We start from the raw sequence: 27,098 nt of genomic DNA on the forward strand, positions 1-27,098 counted from the left end.
TAGTTTGCTAAATGCCCTGTTTATTCTGCAAACAAGGCTTAGAAATGTATAGACACAATTTGTAGGCTGAGAAATCTCTGTGTAGTTGTGACTTCCATACTTCCGCAAAAGTAGTAAGGACAGCGACTTCTGAACACATTAACCTACCACTGTTTTGTTTAGAGCGAACACAGTGAGAATGGATTCCTAACGGCCTGTTTCTCTAAGTGATCGTCGCAGTTCGCTGCTCTAGTCTTTAAGAACAAGTGGAGCCTTCACTTGAGCTGCCACCTCCTTGCCATTCAGGGCTTCAACAATTGCAAGCGCAAACTCGAAGCTGGTCCCAGGCCCCCGGCTTGTAAGAATCAGGCCGTCTTTTTCCACACGATTCTCAGAGTAGGTGTAATGACCTGCAAAGTAGAAACAGAAAAGGTGACATCCTAATGGGCTATGTGACGAGAAAGACGATTACTTACCAATTAAATTCACTATTACAGCATATAAACCCAACACTGTAGCTAACCATTCAAAAACATTTACTAGGCACTCCAAGCTCTTAGAAGCCCCCTACAAAGGTATTTTTAAAACTGTGCAGAGCAAAGGGTAACAGAAACCACTGTTAGAATGAAACAAATATGCGTGAGTTAAATGCAGCTGCTAAGACTTTAAGTGTTGGGGGAGATGTCGGTGAATGACAGTTACTCACATCACTATTTACAACAAAGCTCAAGTGTCAATTCTGAAGTGCCGGGGAAGGGTGAAGGGATGCGGCAGCGCTGAACGCAGAAGCCACCCCAATCAACATGTGGCGGCACGCACACCCTCTGATGCCTCAAAAACAACCACAGCACAACGTAATGGAGGCGGGTATGCATGTGAGTGTGCGTGTGCAGGTAGAAACCACATTCCCTCTCAAGGACTACTTTCCTTCTGCATCCCCGCACCTCCAGGCCCGCCGGTTGGCTATTTCTTGGCAAATATAATATAAAAACTGGGACTCTTGAGCATGGATGCCCTGAGCTCTGCCCCTCCACAGCAGGTAGTCACCAGCCTCTCCACTGCACACAGAGCCTAACCTCCCTCCCCACACCCATCCCTATCACTCTCCCACCTGGAGCTTCCCTTACTGTATACAACATGTTCTCTCCTGCTCCAGGAAGAGCTCAAGGGCTGCTCCCTCCACCCAGAGACCAGCTCTTTCCAGTTCCTTGCTCCTTCAGTTTCAGCATCAACAAAAACCCCTCAGAGAGGGTATCTGTGACCACCCCCACCTCCCCAAATTACGTTCCTCTATTGACTCTATCACCGCATTCTATTTACTGCCCTCGCAGCATTGATACAATCTATCACAATCTATGAACATTTCATTTCCTTGTTTATTGTTTACTCTTTAAAAAGGCTGGGTCTTCATCAGTCCCTGTCTGGCCAATGATATCCATGGCACACAGGAGGCACCCCTGAAGTGTGAGGTCAAAGGCACCAAACACCATTCTTGACTCGATCTCCTTTCTCGCCTGTCCCCTGCTTTAAAGGGGAAGGATCTCTGCATGATTACAGCTCTCCCTTCCGGCTGTGCACCCCTTCGATCCATGCCCAGCACCCAAAAGCTAACTGTCCAGAGTGCAAAGCAGGGCATAGCCAGTTCCCCATGGAAAGCCCTTGCCAACTCTCTCCAGCACCTGAAGGTCACGCTGAACTCCATGTCACAGGGCCTGGAGCCCTCTGTGGTCTGGCCTTCGCACAGAGACTGGGCTGGGACCAGAAGGGAGATGGAAAGGAACCTGCTGTCTGGGTAGAAGCTGGTGGTGCCTGCACTAGGCTGGTGACAGTGATCCAGAGGAAATGGAGGTTTGCAATGAAGGCCTAGGTGAGGAGGCTTCAAGGATGACTCCCAGCTGCCTGTCCCAGGTGACTGGATGATGGTGACACCACTCAGTGATGTGGGGACACAGAACAGATTTAGCGGAGGGGGAAGTGACAAAGCTCCTCTGTGAACTCCTGCTCTATCCTGATGCACCGGCCACGCAGGCAGGCGGGTAGCTCTGGTCACCACAGCTCAGTGCGGACCTGAGAACACCCTGAGGGCACAGCTTTCTCTTCTTCCTTCTTCTGTTCCCAGTGCCAGGCACTAAGGAGGAGCTTAGGAAACGTCTGGTCAATGAACACGCAGAAAAATTCATCCAAAAACCTCCCTTCAAACAGAAGCAGAGTGCTTCTGCTATATTAATGAGCTTCTGAAACCACACAGTGTTCATTTCTTTTCCAAGGAGATTAACAATGGCTATAGGAACTTGTCTTACTGTCATTAGAAACCAAGCCACTGCTGGTCGAAGGCAGTGAGTTATCTCAATTGATCGTTCACAGGCAGTTACACCTTGTTCTACTCTTTCTCCTCTTCTCACTACTGTGCTTGACTAATCTAAAAAATTTAAAAAATCAGGTCACCCACCAAAATAAATGAATAGAGTACATAAACAATTTCCAATTTAACTATTGTAGAGAAAAAGAGGATCCCTAGTTTGAGGGGAAGAGGTTTATCATAATCTGGCCTCATTTACTGATGGTTAAACCAGGCCAAGACCATTTCAAATGCTAACCTAGAAACTGGCTGGGCTAGGTCTTCCAGAGCGACGGTGAGATGCACAGCTGAGAGTGGGACAACGCGAGGCACAACTGTAAATGGTTCACTGAACAGTATCTTTGTGGCTAAAACATCGCAAACAGGGCTTAAACTGGTTAAATATGCTTAAAGGTTCTACGGTTCTTGTCAGACTTTTAACCACGAGAAGCAAAAGGTTTAAGGTTACCAACTGCCTCCACCTAGTGGCGAAGACAGAACATGCACCCCGTCAGCGCCAGGAAGGCACTGTGCGAACTGGAGGCTGGGATTGTGACCCTATAGCGAATTCAGATTTTACACTTCCCATTCAACCAGCCGAAGGCATTGATTTTTATTTCTTTATTTTTTTTAAACCAGACTCCAAGTCTTAAAGTCTCTTCAGAGAAAAAGCAATGGGAAGCCGGATGCAGTGGCTCATGCCTGTAATTCCAACACTCTGGGACGCCAAGGCAGGTGGATCACCTGAGGTCAGGATTTCAAGACCAGCCTGACCAACATGGTGAAACCCCGCCTCTACTAAAAAAAAAAAAAAAAAAAATACAAAAATTAGCTGGGCCTGGCGGCCGGTACCTGTAATCCCAGCTACTCAGGAGGCTGAGACAGGAGAATCATTTGAACCCGGGAGGCGGAGGTTGCAGTGAGCCGAGAGGCGTCACTGCACTTCAGCCTGGGTGAGAGAGCAAGACTCCGTCTCAAAAAAAAAAAAAAAAAAAAGGCGGGGGGGCCGGGCATAGTGGCTTCACGCCTGTAATCCCAGCACATGGGGAAGCCGAGGAGGGCGATCACAAGGTCAGGAGATCGAGACCATCCTGGCTAACACGATGAAACCCCATCTCTACTAAAAATACAAAAAATAAGCCAGGCGTGGTGGCGGGCACCTGTAGTCCCAGCTACTTGGGAGGCTGAGGCAGGAGAATGGCGTGAACCTGGGAGGCGGAGCTTGCAGTGAGCGCAGATCATGCCACTGCACTCCAGCCTGCATGACAGAGAGAGACTCTGTCTCAAAAAAAAAAAAAAAAAAAAAAAAAAAAAAAAAAAAAAAAAGACACAGGACACAGGTCAGCAACGACAAGCCTGAGGGCCGAGGCCAGGTTGCTGCCTGTTTTTGCAAATGCAGCTTCACTGGCACAAAGCCACCCTGCGTGTTTAGTACTGTCTGTAGCTATTGTGGAGGTGCAACAGTTGAGTAGCTGCCAGAGAGCTGAAGTCCCAGAAAGCCTGCAATATTTACCACCTGGCCTTTGGGGAGCAGTCAGTTGACCCCCCTGAGCAGAGTTCTGGGTTCAAATCCCAGGTCTGCCATTTAGTGGCTGTCTGACCTCTCAGAGCTTCACTTTGTGGTAAAATGAGAATGACACCAACCTAGCAAACAAACAGTACTCAGCAGTGGTGGCATGCAGTGGCGTTACAGAGGCTAGGTGAGGGAAGTCTTTTCACCAACAATGCTGAAGCAGGTTTATCCTCAGGCAACGGATGAGGAAACAGGCTCAGAGAAACTAGGGAAACTTCCCACAGTGAGTGGGGAAGCTGAGGGCCACCCCACGATGCCAGGCTCCAGAGACCCTGCTCTTCAGTGCTCGGGTATGGGACCAGGCATGCGGATGCCATCAAACAGTGGACAAATGAGAAACGGAATCACACATTACAGTTATAACTGACTTATTCTAAAATTGGAGGAATTAAAAGATTATGGGGACTGGAGCTGGTAGCACACACCTGTAATTCCAGCACTTTGGGAGACCAAGGTGGGAGGGTCATTTGAGCCCAGGAGTTTAAGTACTGCTTGGGCAACATAGTGAGACCCTGAATCTATCAAAAAAAAAGAAAAGAAAAAAAGAAAAAAGACTATGGTCTTCAGATGGGATTGCTTATCTGAGGAGAAACTGTCACACTGATCTTTCAAGTTCACAGTGAGGACAAGGGCCTCACCCAGAGCAGACCCCCAGGTGATGACTGCAGCCCTACCTCTCGAAGTGTCCTGAAGGAGTAGACATTTCAAGTATCCATTTCTTATAATAGAGGTTACTGACTAAATCCAACACCTGGTAACTTAAATGTGTGGGAGCCTTTTGCTACCACAGAGCAGGGGAGGGGCAGGAAGCCAAAACTGGATGCAAGGCAGAGGGCTGGGCTTGAGCTCTGGCCTCAGTCTCTCCTTGTTTGTGAAGCCAGGATGATGCCACCTGCCTTGCTGGGCACTGGGGACCAGGAAGCTCCACCAAGATAACGTACGGGAACGTGCTTTGTAAACTCCAAGTGTGAGCATCAACAATCTGATCTTTTTCTATGTCTGACCAACCTCAATGTTTTTGAGGCACTAAAGGAAAACAGATGCAACAGGCACACCTTCAGGTAGTGGAGCGCGCTCCGCTTGTCTTCCCTCTGAAGACATCACAAAGGGAGCCCAGTTCTGTTCTTTCCATTTCTTTCAACCCTCTAAAATCCCTCCATGCGCTTAAAGTAAATTAAATTCCTACATTTAAAATGCCCAGAAACCAGAGACTTTTATTAAAAAGTACCAATTTTTTTTTTTTTTTTTTTGAGATGGAGTCTCACTCTGTTGCCCAGGCTGGAGTGCAGTGGCGCGATCTCAGCTCACTGCAAGCTCCACCTCTCGGGTTCACGCCACTCTCCTGCCTCAGCCTCCTGAGTAGCTGGGACTACAGGCGCCCGCCACCACGCCCAGCTAATTTTTTTAGTTTATTTAGTAGAGACGGGGTTTCACCGTGTTAGCCAGGATGGTCTCGATCTCCTGACCTCGTGATCCACCTCCCCCACCGGCCTCCCCAAGTGCTGGGATTACAGGCGTGAGCCACTACATCCAGCAAAAAGTACCAATTTTCAAACAGATCGTTTTAATGATAACATAGTATCTTTCTAGCAACTAAAATAAAACCATGAGCGGGGCACAGTGGCTCACATCTGTAATCCTAGTACTTTGGGAGGCCAAGCCAGAAGGATCGCTTGAGGCCAGGAGTTCAAGACCAGACTGTGCAATATAGTTAGACCCTGTCTCTACAAAAAAATTTAAAAATTAGCCAAGTGTGGTGGCTCATACCCATAGTTCCAGCTACTCGGGAGGCTGAGGTGAGAGGATTGCCTGATCCCAAGAGGTGGAGGTTACAATGAACTGAGATCGCACCACTGCACTCCTGCCTGGGTGACAGAGCAAGCCTCTGTCTCAAATACATTAAATAAATAAACAAACCATGGATTTTCAGGAAAACACTGCTCTGGATCAAATGTAACTGTATGCAGAATGTACAACAGCAAGAGAGAACCCTCATGTAAACTGTGGACTCTGGATGATGATGTGTCAATGTGGGTACAGATTCTGGTGCAGGATGTTGATAGTAGGGGAGGCTATGCATGGCCAGGGGCGGGGGCCTGGGGAGTGGCGAGTGGGTCAAGGTAGACGGGAATTTGGCTGTGAACCTAAAACTGCTCTAAAAAACTAAAGTTTAGTAATTCAAAAACATGCAGTATAATGAAAAGTGCATCACTTTTAAAATGGAGCTCAGATATGCTCACAAATGGCATTCAAGGATGATCATTACGGCATGGTTTACAAGGGCAAAAGCAGAAAACCACCTTCATGCCCACCCCCAGGAGAAGGTTACATACAGCATGGCACATTCCAACACTGGACTAGCAGCTGTACTTAACAAGGATGAAGCAAATCTAAATCTACATGTGCTGTTAAAAGATAACATAAGATATTAACATTAAGTTAAAAAAAGCAAGCTGCAGAACAATACATTTAGTAGATCTCATTTTAGTTAAAATAAAAAGGATAATGAGTATGTGATAGATAAAATTCTACAGGTACACAAGAAACTTTTTTTTTTTTTTTTTGATAGGGTCTTGCTTTGTCCTCCAGGCTGGAGTGCAGTGGCGAGATCACAGCTCACCATAGCTTTGACCTCCCAGGCTTAAAGCGATCATCCCACCTCAGCCTCCTGAGCAGCTGCAACTACCAGTGTGCATCACCATGCCTGGCTAATGTTTTTTGTATTTTTAGTAGAGATGGAGTTTAACCATGTTGCCGAGGCTGGTCTCGAACTCCTGGGCTCAAGCGATCCACCCGCCTCAGCCTCCCAAAGTACTGGGATTACAGGCGGAAGCCACTGTGCCCAGTCTACAAGAAACTTGTGGTGGCACATGCCTGTAATCCCAGCTACTCGGGAGGCTGAGACAGGAGAGTCCCTTGAACCCGGGAGGCGGAGGTTGCAGTGAGGTGAGATCACACCACTGCATTCCAGCCTGGGCAACAGAGTGAGAGACTCCATCTCAAAAAAAAAAAAAAACCACACACAGGCATATGGGCCAGGCGCGGTGGCTAACACCTGTAATCCCAGCACTCTGGGAGGCTGAGGCAGGCAGATCACAAGGTCAAGAGTTCGAGACTGGGCGCGGTGGCTCACGCCTGTAATCCCAGCACTTTCAGAGGCTGAGGCGGGTGGATCACAAGGTCAGAAGTTCAAGACCAGCATGACCAACATGGAGAAACCCCATCTCTACTAAAAAATACAAAAATTAGCCAGGTGTGGTGGAGCACACCTGTGATCCCAGCTACTCAGGAGGCTAAGGCAGAAGAATCACTTGAACCCGGGAGGCGGAAGTTGCAGTGAGCAGAGAACGCACCATGGCACTCCAGCCTGGGCAACAGAGCGAGACTCTGTCTCAAAAAAAAAAAAAAAAAAAAAGAGTTTGAGACCAGCCTGACCAACATGGTGAAACTCCATCTCTACTAAAAATACAAAAATTAGCTGGGTGTGATGGCATGCGCCTGTAATCCCAGCTACTCAGGAGGCTGAGAGAGAACAATCGCTTGAACCTGGGAGGCAGAGATTGCAGTGAGCCAAGATCACGCCACTGCACTCCAGCCTGGGCGATGGAGCGAGACTCCATCTCAAAAAACAAACAAACAAACAAAAACAAGCATATACTTACCTCCATTCATCATTTTGTCTTTAGCAAGAGGGTGTGTTGTAACTTTACTTCCAAAACCTATTTCATGAGCCAACAGAGCAGTAGGACCTAAAAATAAAAATAAAAAGATCTAAGTGCGGATATAGAAAAGCCCATGTTTAAAAAATCGCAATAGTGCCTGGCACAGTGGCTCATGCCTGTAATCCCAGCAATTGGGGAGGCCTAGGTAGAAAAATTGCTTGAGCCCAGGAATTCAACATCAGCCTGGGCAACACAGACCCCTTCTCTAACAACAACAAAAACTGCAACAGCAAAGTATTCTTTAAAATCAAGAGGCTCTTACCAAACATACAGCTACGATTCTGAAATGAAACACTTCCTAGTATGAGAGATAAAGTATGTTTATAACAAACGATTTGCTGAGCACATCTGGCAAAAGCACAGAAACTCAAAATACTTCAATAACCATTTACTCAAGAAGATTTACCTTGATACCAGCAGAGCATACACAGATAAACAAAATGTGCTCACCTCTCTCACCTTCCCCATCCCCAGAACAGGGACCACATATACCAGGAGTCCAAAGGAGGGGGAGGATCACTGGGGCGGGCTCAACTTCTTACCTCACTCTTAGTAAAAGGAAAGATTTAGTTACATGCTAAAGGCAACTGGTACTCTCTGAACTTCTGGATTTTATTGCTCTTTTGTAATCTTATTTTCTACTTGAAAATGGGAAATTAGGCCGGGCACGGTGGCTCATGCCTGTATTCCCAGCACTTTGGGAGGCCAAGGCGGCGGGATCATGAGGTCAGGAGATCAAGACCATCCTGGCTAACACGCTGGAACCCTGTCTCTACTAAAAATACAAAAAATTAGCTGTGCGTGGTGGCGGGCGCCTGTAGTCCCAGCTACTCGGGAGGCTGAGGCAGGAGAATGGAGTGAACCCGGGAGGCAGAGCTTTCAGTGAGCCAAGATCGTGCCACTGCACTCCAGCCTGGGCGACAGAGCGAAACTCTGTCTCAAAATAAATAAAAAATAAATAAATAAAATGGGAAATTAACACTCGTTCACCCACCTATCCACCCAGGTATGCCAGGTGGTAGGATTAAAATGGACAGCACACTGTCCTTGAAGGAGATAGCCTGTGAAGTGCCTGGAAGTGTGAGATATAAAGGCACTAGCATCACGTGATGAAAGCTACTTAAGCAAAGAACCACATGGAAGTGTCAGTTGATGAAGTCTTTCCAAATTGGCAGGTCCTAACTTGAGATTTTTATTTAAATGTATTCACTGAAAACGGCCAACTTCAGGGAGGGTCACAAGCATATTGCGTATGTAATGGTCCTAAATAAGGATTAAAAACAAAGATTTTATATACCTTTAATTGTTATTTCATCTTAAAGCTTTTTACAAAGTATTCATTCTACCTTTTTTCTCTAAGCCACACATATAAACATTCTTTCTAAGGCCTCACATGACACTTAGAAGGATGTGTTTCAGAACAGCACCTTGATCTTGGAAACACTTAGGGTGCCCTGGATAGCTAAGATCCTGTGGCACAGTTTGTACACTTTTAGTGTCAGCAAACCTGAGAGGTCTTGGTCTTACTGTCCTTTCATTTTTCAACAAGACTCCAAGGAAGGAATTATATAATATACCCACAAGCTACTCAGACTGTAGCTGTTACAAACAGGAAGATCACACAAATACTACCTAATTACATAAGCTTTCTGCCTAATATCAGGTGTCAGTTTCAGACCAAGTCCTGATTTATAGCTCTTAAATCAAAAGCCTCAAATGTCTCTTCTCCACGTTATTTTTACACACAAGACAGCTATGTATGGTAGCAAATTTTAAAAGTCTGTAAGAATTGAATAATTATCAATTTTTATTTGAATGGATTTATAAATTGTTTTTAATTTTTATTTGGTAAGAATTTAAGAAGAAATTCCTACATCATCTTGCATTTTAAAGTAAACTTTAATAGATGATAGCACAGTGAGGAAAGTGATCGGTGAATGAGAATTTTTAGGCTGCTCCCTTCAAGGTGGTAATAAAATCACTGCTACGATGTGAATAAATTTATGTTACAGTTGGATTCAGGAATTTACTAATGTCTTTCATACTTATCAGGTAAGCTCATAATCACTGCTTTCTGGGGCGTCAGAACCCTATTTGGAATACTGGAGAAGAGACGTTTCACTCTCCCAGGACCTGGGATTCTGATGGATGAAAACGCTCTGTACTCTGCACTACAGTGCAGAGGGCGCAGCTGACCATGTCCCCTTCTGCAGCCAACAGCACCACCCTGTGGTAACGTGCAAAATGACCACCTCTGCCAACTCCCCAGCTCCTCCAGGTGGCCAAGACCTTGCTTCCAGAGGCCTCATTCCTAGACCTGGGCATCTCAGCTGACAACTGTCCACTCCTCCAACTCCACACTTCCTCCCCTTCCCCTACTCAAAGTAAATATCATTTAATTTTCTTCTCAACATAGACTCCCTTCCAATTTGTGTTCCTCATTCACTCAATGTTAAGGACTAGGCTAATATTCTTTGTGTTCAAAATGTTTCCAATTCCTAACTGCAACACTTCAGAATAATCTTGGCTGGGTGCGGTGGCTCACGCCTGTAATCCTAGCACTTTGGGAGGCCAAGGTGGGCGGATCACGAGATCAGGAGTTCGAGACCAGCCTGGCTAACATGGTGAAACCCCGTCTCTACCAAAAATACAAAAATTAGCTGGGCATGGTGGCAGGTGCCTGTAATTCTAGCTACTCGGGAGCTGAGGCAGGAGAATCGCTTGAACCTGGGAGGTGGAGGTTGCAGTGAGCCGAAATTGCACCACTGCACTCCAGCTTGGGCAACAAGAGCAAAGCTCCCATTTCAAAAAAAAAAAAAAAGAATCTTATTTTTCTGTTTGCCAATTTAAAAGATCCAAATCTCTTCCATCACTCCTCTGTTCCATTCCCATAACCCTCATCTCAATTAGCTCAGCTCATCATCACATTTTTTCCTATTTCTGGTGTAGTGCCCACAACAGTGGTGCAGGATATTCAATGGTATAAACACACTGCTAGTGTGTTTTCTATTTTTACTGTTTTTTATATAATTTTTTTTTTTTTTGAGACGGAGTCTCACTCTGTTGCCCAGGCTGGAGTGCAGTGGCACAATCTCGGCTCACTGCAAGCTCTGCCCCCCAGGTTCACACCATTCTCCTGCCTCAGCCTCCAGAGTAGCTGGGACTACAGGCACCCGCCACCACGCCTGGCTAATTTTTTGTATTTTTAGGAGAGACAGGGTTTCACCGTGTTAGCCAGGATGGTCTCGATCTCCTGACCTTGTGATCCGCACGCCTCGGCCTCCCAAAGTGCTGGGATTACAGGTGTGAGCCACCGCCCTTGGCCTATTTTTACTTTTTTTTTTTAAGAGACCAAGTCTTGCTCTGTCCTTTAGGCTCAAGTGCAGTGGTGTGATCACCACATCTCAACGTAACCTCAAATTCCTGGGCTCAAAGTGATCCTCCCACCTCAGCCTCCTGAGTAGCTGGGGCTACAAGTGTGCACCACCACACCAGGCTGATTTTTTTAAATATTTTTTTGTAGAGGTTCGGGGGGGGGGTCTCACTATGTTGCCCAGGCTGGTCTTGAACTCCTGGGTTCAAGTGATCCTCCCACCTCAGTCTCCCAAAGTGCTAGGATTACAGCTATGAGCCACCACAGCCAGCCTGTTTATTTTTTAATGTTGATTTAAAGTACTATAAGGCCCATGCTTCTTAGCATGGCATTCCATCTAGCCTCAGCACAAAACAGTAAGCCAAATGTGGTTGATTTTTTTTTTTTTTTTTGAAACGAAGTCTCGCTCTGTCGCTCAGGCTGGAGTGCAGTGGCACGATCTCGGCTCACTGCAATCTCCACCTCCCGGGTTCAAGCGATTCTCCTGCCTCAGCCACCCAAGTAGCTAGGACGACAGGCATGCACCACCATGCCCTGCTAATTTTTGTTATTTTTATTTTTATTATTTTATTTTATTTATTTTTTGAGACGGAGTTTCACTCTTGTTGCCCAGGCTGGAGTGCAATGGCACAATCTTGGCTCACTGCAACCTCCACTTCCCAGGTTCAAGCGATTCTCCTGCCTCAGCCTCCCAAGCAGCTGGGATTACAGGCACGCGCCACCACGCCTGGCTAATTTCTGTATTTTTAGTAGAGATGGGGTTTCACCATGGTGGCCAGGCTGGTTTCGAACTCCTGACCTTAAGTGATTTTGCTACTTTTGTGGCACAGGACAAACTGACATGTGGTTTTTACTTTCAGCAGAATCATAAGGAAACAAACTCAGCCCAAACTCTTTCTTCCTTTGGTCAAAGAATCTAGGACTGAGGCTTGCTTCACAGCAGCAGAGCCAAAGAAAACCAAACTCAGGGATCTGTGACTTTCTCTCCAAAGAGGGGAGCAGCTGCTTGGGCTGCAGTGACTGCAGTGCCCTTTGGCAGAGATAATTGCCTGAGCCTCAGGGCAGGTCAAAAGGCTAGTGGTGACTCTTGTAGTAAGCCCACGTACAAGACCTGCCAGGGTGGTCAACCTCTGTGGTTCTTCCCAGCCCCTAATGCCACGGTTCTCAAACATTTAGGTCTTAGAATCCCTTTAGCTTTTATGTGGGTTATATCTATGAACATCTGCCATATTAAAAATTATTACTTTTTTTTGAGACAGTCTTGCTGTGTCACCCAGGCTGGAGTGCAGTGGCGTAATCTCGGCTCACTGCAACCTCCGCCGCCCGGGTTCAATAGATTCTCCTGCCTCAGCCTCCTGATAGCTGGGATTACAGGAATGCATTACCATACCCAGCTAACTGCCCAGCTAACTTTTGTATTTTTAGTAGAGACGGGGTTTCACCATGTTAGCCAGGCTGGTTTCGAACTCCTGACCTCAAGTGATCCTCCCACCTCAGCCTCCCGAGTAGCTGGGATTACAGGTGTGCACCACCATGCCCAACTAACTTTTGTATTTTTAGTAGAAACGGGATTTCACCACGTTTGCCAGGCTGGTTTTGAACTCCTGACCTCAAATGATCTGCCCACCTCAGCTTCCCAAAGTGCTGAGATTACAGGCATGTGCCACCGTGCCAGGCCAATTACTTTTAATGGCAAAAACCACAATTACTTTTACACCAACCTAATAAAACTGGGAAATTTTTAAAACACAATAATAAATTCTCAGATGATGGTATCATCCTACTCTGATGTCACTCCTGAAAGACTGAGAAGAAAAAAGGCGAATAACATTTTGTTTGAAAGACATGGTGTCACTCTGCTGCCCAGGCTGGAGTGCAATCATAGCTCACTGCAGCCTCTAACTCTTGCCTTCAAGTGATCCTCCCATCTCAGCCTCCTGAGTAGCTGGGACTACATGCATGCAGTACTGTGCTTGGCTACTTTTTTGTTTGTTTGTTGAGATGGGGGTCTGGCTATGTTGCCAAGGTTAGTCTCAAACTCCTGGCTTTCAAGAGATCCTTCTGCCTTGGCCTCCCAAAATGCTGGGATTACAGGCATGAGCCACCACACCTGGCCCCTCAGTAGCATCTGCTTTGACCTTGCAAGTGCACCAAAAGAACATTGAGAACCACTGATACTCGAATGTATCAAGTCCCCAGGACCTCTGGCCCATAACTTCTTTTGAAAAGCCTACTGTATTGAACAAAATAGCAACAGCAACATGTTTTGATGTTGATGTTTACCAAACCATCCACTCATTCATTCGTTTATTCATTCACTCTTCTGACAAATATTTATTTTATTTTATTTTATTTTATTTTTTGAGACGAAGTCTCGCTCGTGTCCCCCAGGCTGGAGTGCAATGGCACAATCTCGGCTCACTGCAACCTCCGCCTCCCGGGTTCAAGCGATTCTCCTGCCTCAGCCTCCCGAGTAGCTGGGATTACAGGCGCCCGCCACCACGCCTGGCTAATTTCTGTATTTTTAGTAGAGATGGGGTTTCACCATGGTGGCCAGGCTGGTCTCGAACTCCTGACCTCAGGTGATCTGCCCGCCTCAGCCTCCCAAAGTGCTGGGATTACAGGCGTGAGCCACTGCGCCCGGCCCTGACAAATATTTAATGAAGACCTACACAACAAGGAAGGTGCTGGCAAAAATTACAGCATGGGAAAAAACCAAAATGGCAGAACATCATCTGATAGGAAAGCAACAAGAACGGATCTTAAAATGGTTATGAGAAAATAAAATATTACTAAGGTACAAAGACAAGAGGACATCTGCGAAGCACCAGATGTCCTTGTTCTAAATTATGTGGCAGATAACGCGGTGCCCAAGATCACTCGGTACTGAGACAATCAGAAACGCCCGAGAAGTCAGCGGAAAGCACCATGGGGCTTCTGAATTTGCAGGGCAAGCACAGGACAGAGCTGCTGTGTTGATGTTTGATGGATTTTGCTGATTGTGTGCTGGCACAAAGACTTTCTGGCACAGAGACTTGCTGTAACAAGCTGTTTACTGAATTCCAGAGGGCCTTATTTTCCTCCGAGGTCAACCAAACACGGAAAACACTAAGTTTCACAGCATGTAGACCAAAGGCATGGAGAGGCAGAAAACAGAACAATTGTCCTCATCTCTGAAATGACACCAACTTCATGCCACCCAAACTAAATACACCAACACAGATGCCCTGCATGCTTTATGAAGGGGAAGAGCTATTTGGAATCAAACCATCGAATGAAAGGCTACCCCACCCACCAATGACGCTGCAACACAGGCTGCCCCTGCAAGTCACCTGCACAGATGGCGGCTATCAGGCCCTTCCGGTTTTCCTGCTCCTTCAGTATCTCCTTCACAGCAGCAGACTAGTGAAAAGAAAACCAAAAATACATAAAGTTATCATTAAGCCACTAACCAATCACTCACTAGGAAACTTTGGAAGAATTTAATTTTAGTTTAAACCACAAGCTCTCTGACCTATTTTCCAACAATATTTCTAAATCATTGGTATAAAAATGATCAAAATGTGTCTATATTATATTCTTAAACCCAAGCAAGGCATTTCTCATAAGAGAAACGCACTCTTCCACATTTAAAGATCAGAAGAAGCAATTTGACCCTTGCCATTTTGTACTCCAGGGAGAAAGAAATGGGAGGGAATGTGGTGTTTTGGGTGTTTTCAGATGGCAGAGAGAGGAACAGAATCTAGCAGGAAAAGATCCCTCGTGTCTGACACAACCCACTTCTTGAGTACTTCTGGCAGCCCCAACTCTGCCTGCAGGTGTGCCCCTCACCCTGGCCTCTGACTCCTCGCATACGACTTAAAATGAGGAACAATGGTCTCTGCTGATGGCATTTGCCATTCCTGCTGGCAGCCCTAGCCCCACAGCTTCCCCCAGTTAAGACTTTGAGTAGACAATTTGCCCTTCTCAAAACACAAAATCTGATGATTCTTCTGCTGGTGGAAAAAAACCAAATCATCTTACTTTGGACTGTATTCATCGACATCTGTTCATAACGGTTCCACCAATTCAGCTTACTTCCATGGCAACATTTTTTTTTTCTGATAAGACAGGTTCTTGCTTTGTTGCCCAGGCTAGAACGCAGTGGTGCATTCACAGCTCACTGCAGCCTCAAATCCCTGGCCTCAAGTCATCCTCCCACCATAGCCTCCCAAGTAGCTGGGACTACAAGTGTGCACCACCGTGCCCAGCTAATTAAAAGAAAATTTTTTGTAGAGATGGCGTCGCGATGTGTTACTTAGGCTGGTCTCAAACTCTTGGCCTCAAGCAATCCTCCTGTCTCAGCCTCCCAAACCACTGGGATTATAGACGTTGAGCCACTGCACCTGACCTCCATAGAAAATATTAAAAATGTTTTCTTGAGGTCGGGAGTGGTGGCTCACGCCTGTAATTCCAGCACTTTGGGAGGCCGAGGTGGGCGGATCACGAGGTCAGGAGTTTGAGACCAGACTGGCCAACATGGTGAAACCCCGTCTCTAATAAAAATACAAAAATTAGCAGGGCATGGGGGTGCATGCCTGCAATCCCAGCTACTCAGAGGCTGAGGCAGGAGAACTGCTTGAACCTAGGAGGCGGAGATTGCAGTGAGCCGAGATTGTGCCACTGCACTCCAGCCTGGGCCACAGAGCAAGACTCCGTCGCAAAAAAAAAAAAAAAAGTTTGAGTTAATGCTACAACACCATTTTGTTAATTTTAGTTGTTTCTATTTTTTTTCACAGCCTCCTCCCGAAATATTTGAATAATAGCAAAATTAACAGAACATAAGCAGATGCTGAAATTCTTTAGTTTTTTTCCCCCCCAGCTTTATTGAGGTATAATTGAGTAGAATTTTTTACCTCAGATAAATTCTGTGCACCCAGATTACCTCCTGGTAGAACCACCACATCATATGGTCCCTGTGACAGTTTAAAACATAAAGAAAACAAAAACATTTCATTTCAACTGTGCATTAAAGTGACAGTCCAATAATACTTTCCTATTTTAAATGTGGGAAGTACAGGAGATAGCCTATCTGCCAATAGAACAGTTAAATAAATTAAGGTGTATCCACATGATGGAATGGTGTTTTAACTAGCAAAAAATGCAGAAAACCTGTACGTAGTGGCATGCAAGGATGTCCACGCTGCAGAGTAGCAGGGGTAGTATAATCTCCTTCCTGTAAAAGACAAGGATATATGTATTTGTGTGTAGATGTATGCGTGTATGTGTACAATCACCACAAGCACCCCACCCCACATATTCTGTATACAGGTAGTCACAGACAAAGGAAGACACTCTAGTTGCTAATGGGAGTAGTGTGGGATGGGGCAGAGGGAGAATGAGAACAGGACATTTAACATTTTGACTTTATATGTGTCTATATTGTTTGAATTATTGTTCAACAAGAATGTACATGAACAACTTAAAAAATTAATAGAAAAACAGGCTGGGCACAGTGGCTCATGTCTGTAATCCCAGCACTTTGGGAGGCCAAGGCAGGAAGATTACCTGAGCTCAGGAGTTCCAGACCAGCCTGGCCAACATGGCAAAACCCCCATTTCTACTAAAAATATGAAAATTAGCTGGGTGTGGTGGTGCACACCTGTCGTCCCATCTACTTGGGGGGTTGAGGCAGGAGAATCGCTTGAACCTAGGAGGCAGAGGCTGCAGTGAGCTGAGGCTGCACCACTGCACTCTAGCCTGGGCGACAGAGCAAGACTCTGTCTAAAAAAATAAATAAATAAAATTAATAGAGAAACAAATTTTAAGTAAAAGGCACAAAAAATTTTTCTTAACTTTATGAAAAATGTAACGGGGGGAGAATTTTAGTATCCCCCCCCCAAAAAATCCTAGAAATCAAATTAATTTCAAACTTCCTGAAATTACAAAATGGAAATTGTTTTAACAATACTTTAGGACTTTTTATTTATTTATTTATTTTTCTTTTTTTTTTTTTTTTTTTTTTGAGACAGAGTCTTGCTCTGTCACCCAGGTTAGAGTGCAGTGATCTCGGCTCACTGCAACTTCCGTCTCCCGGATTCAAGCGATTCTCCTGCCTCAGCCTCCCAAGCAACTGGGATTACAGGTACCCGCCACCGTGCCCGGCTAATTTGTGTATTTTTAGTAAAGATGGGGTTTCACCCTCTTGACCAGGCTGGTCTCAAACTCCTGACCTCGTGATACACCCATCTCGGCCTCCCAAAGTGCTGGGATTACAGGCGTGAACCACTGTGGCCGGCCAACAATACTTTAGGACTTTAAAAAGTGGTTTAAAAAAATCTAGTCATTAAACAAATTACAAAATAAAAATGTATTATGTATTTAGTGCAACCTATAAAATTTTTTTAGAGAGAAGCCCTCACTCTGTCACCCAGGCTAGAGTGCCGTGATGCAATCATGGCTCACTACAGCCTTGAACTCCTGGGCTCAAGCAACTCTCCCACTTCAGCCTCCGCAGGAGCTAGGACTACAGGCATGCACCACCACAGCCAGCTAATTTTTTTTATTTTTGTAGAGACAGGGTCTCGCTTCATTGCCCAGGCTAGTCTCAAAACTCCTGGGCTCAAGTAATCCTCCTGCCTCAGCCTCACAAAGTGCTAGGATTTCAGGTGTGAACCACTGTGGCTGGCTTAGAATCACTTTTAAGACCATAAACATCCTACCATTGATTCAAAACCAAGCAAAGCTCAAAACTCAAAAGAAAATGTGTAAAGTATAGAATTTATTTTACTCCTTTTAGAATCTGCACTAAAAAATAAAAACACACAAAAGGTAACCACTTCCTTAAAAAACTACAGTAAATGGAACTACCATATGGTCCAGCAATCCCACTACTTGGCATGTATCCAACGGAAAGGAAATCAGTATACTGAAAAGACACCTGCACTCCCTTGTTTACTACACCAACAGTCACACTAGCCAACATACGAAATCAACCTAGGTCCAACAACAGATGAATGCATAAAGAAAATGTGGCATTTATACACAATGGGATACTATCCAGCCATAAAAAAGAATGAAATCTTGTCATTTGTGGCTACAAGAATGGAACTAGAGAACATTATATTAAGTGAAAGAAGCCAGGAATAGCAAATTAAACACTCCATGTTCTCACTCACATGTGAAAGCTAAAAAAAAATTGATCACATAGAAGCATAATGTAGGACAGAGGATATTAGAGGCTGGGGAGGATAGGAGAAAGTGGGGATAGGGAGAGATTTGTTAAAAGATACAAAATTATAGCTAGATAGGAGGAATAGGTTCTGGTGTTCTATACCCCCGTAGAATGACTATAGTTAACAATCATATATAGTTTCAAATAGCAAGGAGGATATTGAACGTTCCCAACACAAAGAAATGTTTGAGATGATGGATATGCTAATTACTCTGATCCGATCACTATATATTATGCATGGAAACATCACAAATCCCATGAATATGTACACTTATTATCTGTCAATTGAAAATAAAGGTAACCACTGTTTTAAAATGCCCAGACATCATATGACAAAAACACAAACAGAGATGAAAAAAAGTATTATTATTATTTTTGAGACGGGTCTCGCTCTGTCACCCAGGCTGAAGGGCAATGGCACAATCACAGTTCACTGCTGTCTCAAATTCCTGGGCTCAAGCAACCGTCTAGGCTCAAGTGATCCTCTTGCCTCAGCCTCTTAAGTAGCTAGAACTACAGGCATGCACCACCACACCTGGCTTTTACAAATTTTTAATTTAAAGAGAAACGGTCTCGCTATGTTGCTCAGGCTGGTCTCAAACTCCTGGTCCCAAGTGATCCTCCCACTTTGGCCTCCTAAAGTGCTGGGATTACAGGTGAGCCACTGCACTTGGCCTGGAATACTTACTTCTGCTTGTCATTTTTAATTTGTTTCAACAAATCATATGTAAATACCAACAGTCTAATTTTCTACAATCCAGTAATGAAAAATCTAAACTTATTAGAAAGGATTAAACTTTTTCCTATGTATCTGAGGACAGCTCGGCCCAGGGAACCGCACTCCAGGTTCCTCAGCAGTGTGCAACCAGCCATCTGTGAGCCGACTCTGCCTCCTTTCCTGCCATGACCCTGCTGTCAGAGGGTACAGTCCACACTCCTGTCACCCTGACCGCACGACGGAGTGTGCAAAAGCGCCTGTGGGGGAGCATGCTTCTGAGGAAAGGGATGCTAGCTTCCAAAAGCGTCCATCGTCCTTAAAGGTAAGAGCCATAATTCCAACGATACTGAAAAAACAACACAACTACAGTGGAACTCTGAAAGTATCTTTAGAAAAAATAATGGCCGGGCATGGCACATGCCTGTAGTCCCAGCTACGTGGGGGGTTGAGGTGGGAGGATTGCTTGAACCTGGGAGGTTGAGGCTGCAGTGAGCTGTGACTGCACCACTGGACTCCAGCCTAGGGGAGAGAGTGGGACCATTCCTCTAAACAAAAATAATAATAATAATAATAAAAAATGGAAAATGTGGCAGTTGACTTATGTCAGGTAAAAATGTGTAATAGGAGGCAAGGATGCCTGTGTAAGCCAGAAAAATACTGATGGGAAAACAATGCAGCCATCCATCTGAGCACCAACCCACCCATCTGGCCACACATCCAACCGGCCACCTACCCACCCAGCCACCCACTTACTAAGCACATTCTGTATCAAGCAATTGCCACATTCTACAGATACAGAATAGAAAGACAAAGTCCTCACCCTCTTAATCTGTCAGGGGAAGACATTCAAGCAAAATAATTTTCTAAAATGAGTCTGTGCTAACAACACTCTTAAGACATTTCAAGAAACAAAGAAGCCATATGAAGGAATAACTCCATGTATGGATTACAAACCTCTTTTTTTGCATCTTCAAGACTGGCATCAGGACAAATGACCACATCACGGCTACACTGTACTGGGTCTTTTCCAGCCAGGCCTGCAATGGTGACCTTAATCTACGAGAAAGATGTTATCATATTTAAGAACACTGAAACATAAATTCAGAGTAACACTGTCTTAAAAAAAAAAAAAAAAAGAGAGATGGGGTCTCACCCTGTCACCTGGGCTAGAGGGCAGTGACACAATCATAGCTTACTGCAGCCTCCAGCTCCTGGGCTCAAATGATCCTCCTGCTTCAGCCTCCCAAGTAGCTGGGATTACAGACATGAGCCACCACACCCAGCTAGAGTAATGTTTACACAGCTGCCCTGTGTTTGAAAGTAACATGACAGGAAATACTGCACCACAACTATACCAAATTTAAGCTAATACATTGGCTAAATATATTTAATAACTAGGTCTACCCTGGTTTGCCCGGGACAGACCCTACTTATAGCTGCTGCCCTGTACTCTGTGGGACTGGAACACCCTTTCTCCCACAAATGTTCTGGTTTGGGTGACCAGTTATATGATCATCCTATTAATAACTCATCTTGCAAGTTTACTGTTGCCATTTAAACCTCATGGTATTTTTGTAAAATAGAAATGCAAGTCCAAACAACGAAATACTGCTTTATCTTTCAAAAATTTTTAAAGTCAACAATACCAAGAGCTGGCACTGGGAAAGTGGGAATTTTCCTACACTGCTGGTGGGACTACAAACTGGGACACTGGAGAGCAACTTGGCAAAACCTAGTCATGCTGACTACGGGCTATCCTTCGGCCTAGTCATTCTACTTTTAGATATATAACCTGGAAAAATTTCCACACATTTGCACAAAGAAACCTACACAAGAATACGTATTACAGAATTGTAATGCCGTAATTAGAGGAATGGGTAGATTGTGGCATTCAGTGCAACACCAAGCAGCAATTTTAAGTGGATAAACTTAATCGACATGTATCTTCATTTCTGAGAACCAGAGGAGTATAGGGTTAACAGACTCTGGGGCCAGGCTGCCTGGGTCTGAGTTCTGGCTTTTGTACTTACTACGTGATGTGGGTACATTATTTATGTCTCTGTGCCTCAGTTTCTTCAACTGTAAAATGAGGATGGTGATATCTAACTCACGACATTGTTGTAAGGTTTATCGGCACTTAGAATGCTGCCTGGCACAGAGTTAGTTCTACTTCACTTTACTGTTCACTATTTTTAGATAGAGAGAGATAATATATAAACACGCAAAATGAGAACCACGGTCAAACGCTACCTTAAAGACATGCGTGGGGGCGGGTGCAGTAGCTCACATCTGTAATCACAGCACTTTGGGAGGCCGAGGTGGGTGGATCACGAGGTCAAGAGTTCAAGACCAGCCTGGCCAAGATGGTGAAACCCCATCTACTAAAAATACAAAAAATTAGCCAGGCATGGTGGTGCGCACCTGTAATCCCAGCTACTTGGGAGGCTGAGGCAGAGAACTGCTTGAACCCAGGAGGCAGAAGTTGCAGTGAGCTGAGGTCACACCACTGCACTCCAGCCTGGGTGACAGAGCAAGACTCTGTCTTAAAAAAACAAAAAGACACACGTGCATGGATACACAAGAGTGCGAGGATAGCAGTTATCTTTAAGGAAGGAAGAAGGGGCATAGGATTGGAGAAATTTACAAAGGGGGCTTCAAATGTATTTCTTTGAAGCATCTGCTCTTTAAGAAACGAGTCTGAGGGGCCGGGCATGGTGGCTCCCGCCTGTAATCCCAGCACTGTAAAAGGCTAAGGCGGGCGGGTCACTTGAAGCCAGGAGTTCGAGACCAACCTGGCCAACATGGTGAAACCCCATCTGTACTAAAAATACAATTAGCCAGGCGTGGTGGCGGACACCTGTAATCCCAGCTGAGGGTGAGGCAGGAGAATCTCTGGAACCCGGGAGGCAGAGGTTGCAGCGAGCAGAGCACACCACTGCGCTCCAGGCTGAGCGACACAGAGAGACACCATCTCAAAAAAAAAAAAAAAAAGAAAAAAGAAATGGGTCTAAGGACAGTGCAGTGGCTCACGCCTGTAGTCCTAACACTTTGGGAGGCCTGAGGCGGGTGGACAACTTGAGCTCAGGAGTTGGAGAGCAGCCTGGGCAACATGGCAAAACCCTGTCTCTACAAAACATACAAAAATTAGCCAGGTGTGGTGGCATGCATCTGTAGTCCCAGCTATTTGGGAGGCTGAGGTGGGAAGATGGTTTGGGCCCAGGAGGCAGAGACCGAAATGAGCCAAGATCCTGCCATCGCACAACAGCCTGGACGACAGAGCTCAAAACAAAAGAGAAATGGGTCTGAAGGAAATATGGCAAGACATTAACAAGCGTTAAATGTGAGCAGTGGATCAACAGGTATTTATTCTTATGTCATCTCTGAAATTTTGTGTATATTTGAAATATTTCATAGAGCACTTTGAATATTTTATTCAAAATGATTTAAAAATCCAAAAACATTTAAAACAGGAATGGCTAAAAATCGATGTGGGACTTACCCCAGCTCGCCTCATGACATCTACAGGGATGACCGTCTCCATTTCCTCTGCTCCTTTAGCCAGGATGACCAGAGCTCTTTTGGAAGCCATTTTTATGTTATATGTTTACAAGCCTTAAAAAAAAAAAAAAAAAAAGATTTCAAAAAACTTTCACTGCAACCCTGAGATACCCCAAAATTTAAAGTTTAGGAGCATTTTCAAGCAGAGTAAGTACTTCCTAGGGAAACGGTTTTCATAGACAACTGAATACGAACAAAGCAGCAGTTTAGTTATCTTAGCGTTGATTTGTATAGCAGTTTTAATTGCTCTGAGATGAAAACATAATGAGGGTGCTAAAAGGTGTAGTATTGCTTAGATTTTCTTCTACCATGTTCTCTTAAATCCAGCTTTAATAGTATGTGGCAAATGGGTTTTTTTAAAATACAAGTACGTGGGTCTCCTGCATTTCACACAATGCGGGGAAACCGTCTTTTTTGAAGCACTGTTTCAGAGAAACGACTAAACTGAATTTCATGGGCAAAAATCTAAATGTGGTCTTTCGCAATTAACTGGTAATTTTTTGGAGGGGATTTTTGTTTTCTTAGTTATAACTGTACTAAAACATTGTGTGTGGGGGTCAACAGTGTTAAATGTCTGAACACTTTTTTTAATGACTGAGAAAGATGGAAATCCCCTCACTGAAGCCAACCCAACTACATTCTGTCTCTCTGCGCGGAGTTCTCACTGCCAACGACAGCAGCTCAAAGAGGTTCCGAATTTTTTGTAGCCTATTTAGAGATTATCTGGAGGGTTTACCGTCCACGCAAAACAGAGTTTAATAAAACGGCTAGCCAGTTCCATGCCGGCGAGAGGTTAGGCAGAAGATTCTGGACGCTTCAGCGTTGCCACCACGCTGGCGGTCAGTCAAATCCAACGCCAGCGACAGGGCCCGACTGGGAGGCCGGAAGCGAGGGCGGCCCCGACCCAGGCCCCGCGCCGGTTCTGAGCCAGCGGGACACCGTCCAGCACCCCCACGCCGCCCAGCGCCACGGCCCACACATGCGCCGCGCCCCCGCTGGCGCTGACCTGCACCCCGCGCCTCTTCCTGCGGACGCGGCGCCCCGGCCGGTAGGGTACCACTCACCCCACACCAGGCTGAAAGTGAACGCACGCCAGCACGCCAGCACGCACGCGCGCCGTCCGGCCTCCCTCAGCCCCACACTGCGCAGACTCACGCCGCCTTGGCCTCACGCTGCCTTGGCCTCACGCTGCGTCACGTCCGGCCGAGTCTACCTCGGACTGAGGCGGGGGTGGCACCGGGGAGTTTCTAGCAGGACAGCCCTGGGTGAGGCGGCTCGCTCCCACATGGAACCCCCCACGAGTGGCACAGTCCGGCCTGCCCCGGCGCCCGCGGGGCTTAACAGTCTCTACCGCCACCCTCCGTGAGGAGCCGGTCTCTGGAGCTGCAGAGGGACTGGGGTTGTCAGAGGGGTTCCTTAGTTCGCGCTCCGTGCACGCCTGCTCCCTTTGCGTTGTTCCTTTTCTGGCGCGCCTTCCCGTTTCGCCTCTGGTCTGTTAGGACTCTGGTCCAGGCCTCCCTGGACCTCTCCCCCACGCCTGGTCTCCCGATCTCGGGCGACTCTTCCGCATTTATTCACACCCGGATGTCTCAGGGGTGTGAGTTTTTTTCTCAGCATTGTTTGTTTTTTTTAACGATCCTGATGCTGCTGCACCCACAGGACTAGAGCAGTGCTGCGCACATAAGTCTAATAAGTACCAAGTTGGTCAGATGTATTTACATCATAATCTCAAGTTGTATTTATTGATATGTAAGAGACGTATGTGTTTTCTGGGTACATGTGGTATTTTGATACTTTCATATAATGTGTAATGATTAAATCAGGGTAAGTGAGATATCTATCACCTTAAACATTTGTCTTTATACTGGGAACATTCCAGTTACTCTCTTCTATAATAACATTTTAAAATATACAACAGATTACTGTTAACTATAGTCACCTCCAACGCTAGGTCTTATTCCCTCTTGAGGAGAGCACAGATCACCTGGTGACCATCAAGCAGGCCCCTTATCTGAGGAATTTAGAAGTAATTAGATATCCCTATTATCTAAAGTTGGCACCTGGTACCAGGTTAAATCAAAGGAAATAGTTAAAGCCCAAAATTCTTGAATGAGCTTAGAAGGATCCTGGCTAAATGAACGCAACTTGGATTGAATTTGCAAAACATGAGACATTCGAAAAGGGACATGAAAAATCCACCGCGGCATGCTCAGTTCTCTCTTGCTGAGGCTGCACTCTTCTGCAGCGTTCTTTCTAATAAAACTTTCCTTTTTCAAACCTATATTGTTGTCGATAAATTCTTCTTACCAACCAGCAAGTCGACCACTTTCTGATGCTGAGGCTGTTGACACCTTGCCCAGCACTTCTACCAATTTTTGTACCTATTAATCACCCTGTTCATCCCCTTCTCCTGGCTACCCTTCCTGGCCTCTGGTAACCACCAACTTATCTTCATGATATCCACTTTTCAACTTCCCATTTATGAGTGAAATCATGTGATACTTGTCTTTCTTTGCCTGGCTTTCACTTAACATAATGACCTCCAGTTCCATCAATGTTGTTGCAAATAGGATTTTATTATTTTTTATGGCTGAATAGTATTCATTGTGTATATTTACATTTTATATATCCAGTCACCCATTGATGAACATTTTGGTTGATTCCATATTTTGACTGTTGTGAACAGTGCTACAATAAGCATAGGAGTGCAAATATCTCTTTGATATATTGATTTTCTTTTTTTTTTTTTTTTTGAGACTCCATCTTGCTCTGTCGCCTAGCCTGAAGTGCAGTGGCACCATCTTGGCTCACTGCAACCTCTGCCTCTGTTGAAACAATTCTCGTGCCTCAGTCTTTCGAGTAGCTGAGACTACAGGTGTGTGCCACCATGCCTGGCTAATTTTTGTATTTTTAGTAGAGACAGGGTTTTACCATGTTGGCCAGGCTGGTCTTGAACTCCTGACCTCAAGTGATCTGCCTGCCTCGGCCTCCCAAAGTGCTGGGATTATAGGCGTGAGCTACCGTGCCTGGCCCTTCCTTTCTTTTTGGTATATAGCGGTAGTGGGATTGCTGGATCATATGGTAGTTATGATTCCAGAACTTATGATTTCTCAGAAGTTAATCGTCTGAGGATTCCATATTGTTTTCCACAGTGGCTGCACTAATTGAGATGCTCGCCAACAGTGTATGAGGTTCCTTCTTCACATCCATCTCAGCATGTTATTCCCTTTTTGATAAAGGCCATTTTAACTGGGATGAGATGATATCTTACTGTCTTTATTTGCATTTCTCTGATTAGTGACATTGAGCCCTTTTTCATATCTCTTGGCCATTTGTATCTCTTCAGAAATGTCTATTCAGATCTTTTGCCCACTTTTAAATCTGATTGTTTTCTTGCTATTGAGCTCCTAATATATTCTAGTCATTAGTCCCTCATCAAATGGATAGTTTGCAAATATTTTCTCCCATTCTGTGTGTTGTCTCTTTGCTTTGTTGTTTCCTTTGCTGTGCATATACTTTTCAGTTTGATGTAATTCCATTTGTCTGTTTTTGCTTTCGTTGTCTGTGCTTTGAGGTCTTTGCCCACATCAATACCCTGGAACATTTCCCCAGTGTTTTCTTTCTTTTCTTTTTTTTTTTTTTTTTTGAGATGGAGTCTCGCTCAGCCGCCTAGGCTGGAGTGCAGTGGCACAATCTTGGCTCACTGCAACCACTGTCTCCTGGGTTCAAGCGATTCTCTGTCTCAGCCTCCCGAGTATCTGGGATTACAGGCACCCTCCATCATGCCTGTCTAATTTTTGTATTTTAGTCCAGACAGGGATTCACCATGTAGGCCAGGCTGGTCTCGAACTCCTAACCTTAGGTGATCCACTTGCCTCAGCCTCCCAAAGTGCTGGGATTACAGGTGTGAGCCACCGCGCCTGGCCCCCCCCCCCCAGTGTTTTCTTCTAGTAATTTCTTTTCTTTTCTTTTTTCTTTTTGAGACAGAGTCTCGCTCTGTTGCCCAGGCTGGAGTGCAATGGTGCCATCTCAGCTCATTGCAACCTCCGCCTCCCAGGTTCAAGCAATTCTCCCACCTCAGCCTCTAGAGTAGCTGGGATTGCAGGCACCTGCCATCATGCCTGGCTAATTTTTGTATTTTTAGTAGAGATGAGCTTTCACCATGTTGGTCAGGCTAGTCTCAAACTCCTGACCTCAAGTGATCTGCCCACCTCGGCCTCCCACAATGCTGGGATTACACGTGTGAGCCACAGCTCCTGGCCTAAATACATCAGTGTTTTTAAGGTTTCAATTTAGATATTAAAATCGCGTTTCTGGCCAGGTGCGGTGGTGCATGCCTGTAATCCCAGCACTTTGGGAGGCCGAGGTGGGCAGATCACGAGGTCAAGAGATCGAGACCATCCTGGCCAACATGGTGAAACCCGGTCTCTACTAAAAATACAAAAATTAGCTGGGCGTGGTGGCTCGCACCTGTAGTCCCAGTTACTCAGGAGGCTGAAGCAGGGGAATTGCTTGAACCTGGGAGGCAGAGGCTGAAGTGAGCTGAGATCGCACCACTACACTCCAGCCTGGGTGACAGAGCGAGACTCTGTCTCAAAAAAAAAAAAAAATCACGTTTATTTTC

At 45.4% G+C, this 27,098-nt stretch overlaps 1 protein-coding gene across 3 annotated transcripts; it reads right to left on the minus strand.

The window, feature by feature from the left end:
* PARK7 (Parkinsonism associated deglycase) lies at positions 1 to 25,069 on the minus strand. 3 transcript variants are annotated; one of them, XM_003822129.6, is made up of 7 exons: positions 23,539 to 25,069; positions 22,416 to 22,528; positions 19,871 to 19,972; positions 15,881 to 15,940; positions 14,318 to 14,387; positions 7,553 to 7,639; positions 1 to 389 (listed from the first exon to the last, which is right to left on the minus strand). In XM_003822129.6, exons 2-7 carry the CDS (start codon positions 22,503 to 22,505, stop codon positions 229 to 231), a joined length of 570 nt encoding a protein of 189 aa, XP_003822177.1. In that variant the 5' UTR covers positions 22,506 to 22,528; positions 23,539 to 25,069; the 3' UTR covers positions 1 to 228. The 3 variants fall into 3 exon arrangements, with proteins under 3 accessions (XP_003822177.1, XP_003822178.1, XP_054960317.1); XM_003822130.5 differs by having other exon boundaries at positions 23,481 to 23,633; XM_055104342.2 differs by having other exon boundaries at positions 23,211 to 23,556.
* Between the last annotated feature and the right edge of the window lie 2,029 nt (positions 25,070 to 27,098).

Source organism: Pan paniscus, chromosome 1 (genome assembly GCF_029289425.2).
Source record: "Pan paniscus chromosome 1, NHGRI_mPanPan1-v2.0_pri, whole genome shotgun sequence".
NCBI classification, from domain to species: Eukaryota; Metazoa; Chordata; class Mammalia; order Primates; family Hominidae; genus Pan; species Pan paniscus.

Excerpts from the sequence above, each read along its gene's own strand:
- PARK7 (XM_003822129.6), bottom strand. The coding sequence starts at position 22,505 with ATGGCTTCCAAAAGAGCTCTGGTCATCCTGGCTAAAGGAGCAGAGGAA. Across the intron at positions 15,941-19,870 it reads TTGAAGATGCAAAAAAAGAG|GGACCATATGATGTGGTGGT; the intron begins GTTTGTAATCCA and ends AAACTGTCACAG. Across the intron at positions 390-7,552 it reads AGACAAAATGATGAATGGAG|GTCATTACACCTACTCTGAG; the intron begins GTAAGTATATGC and ends TCTACTTTGCAG.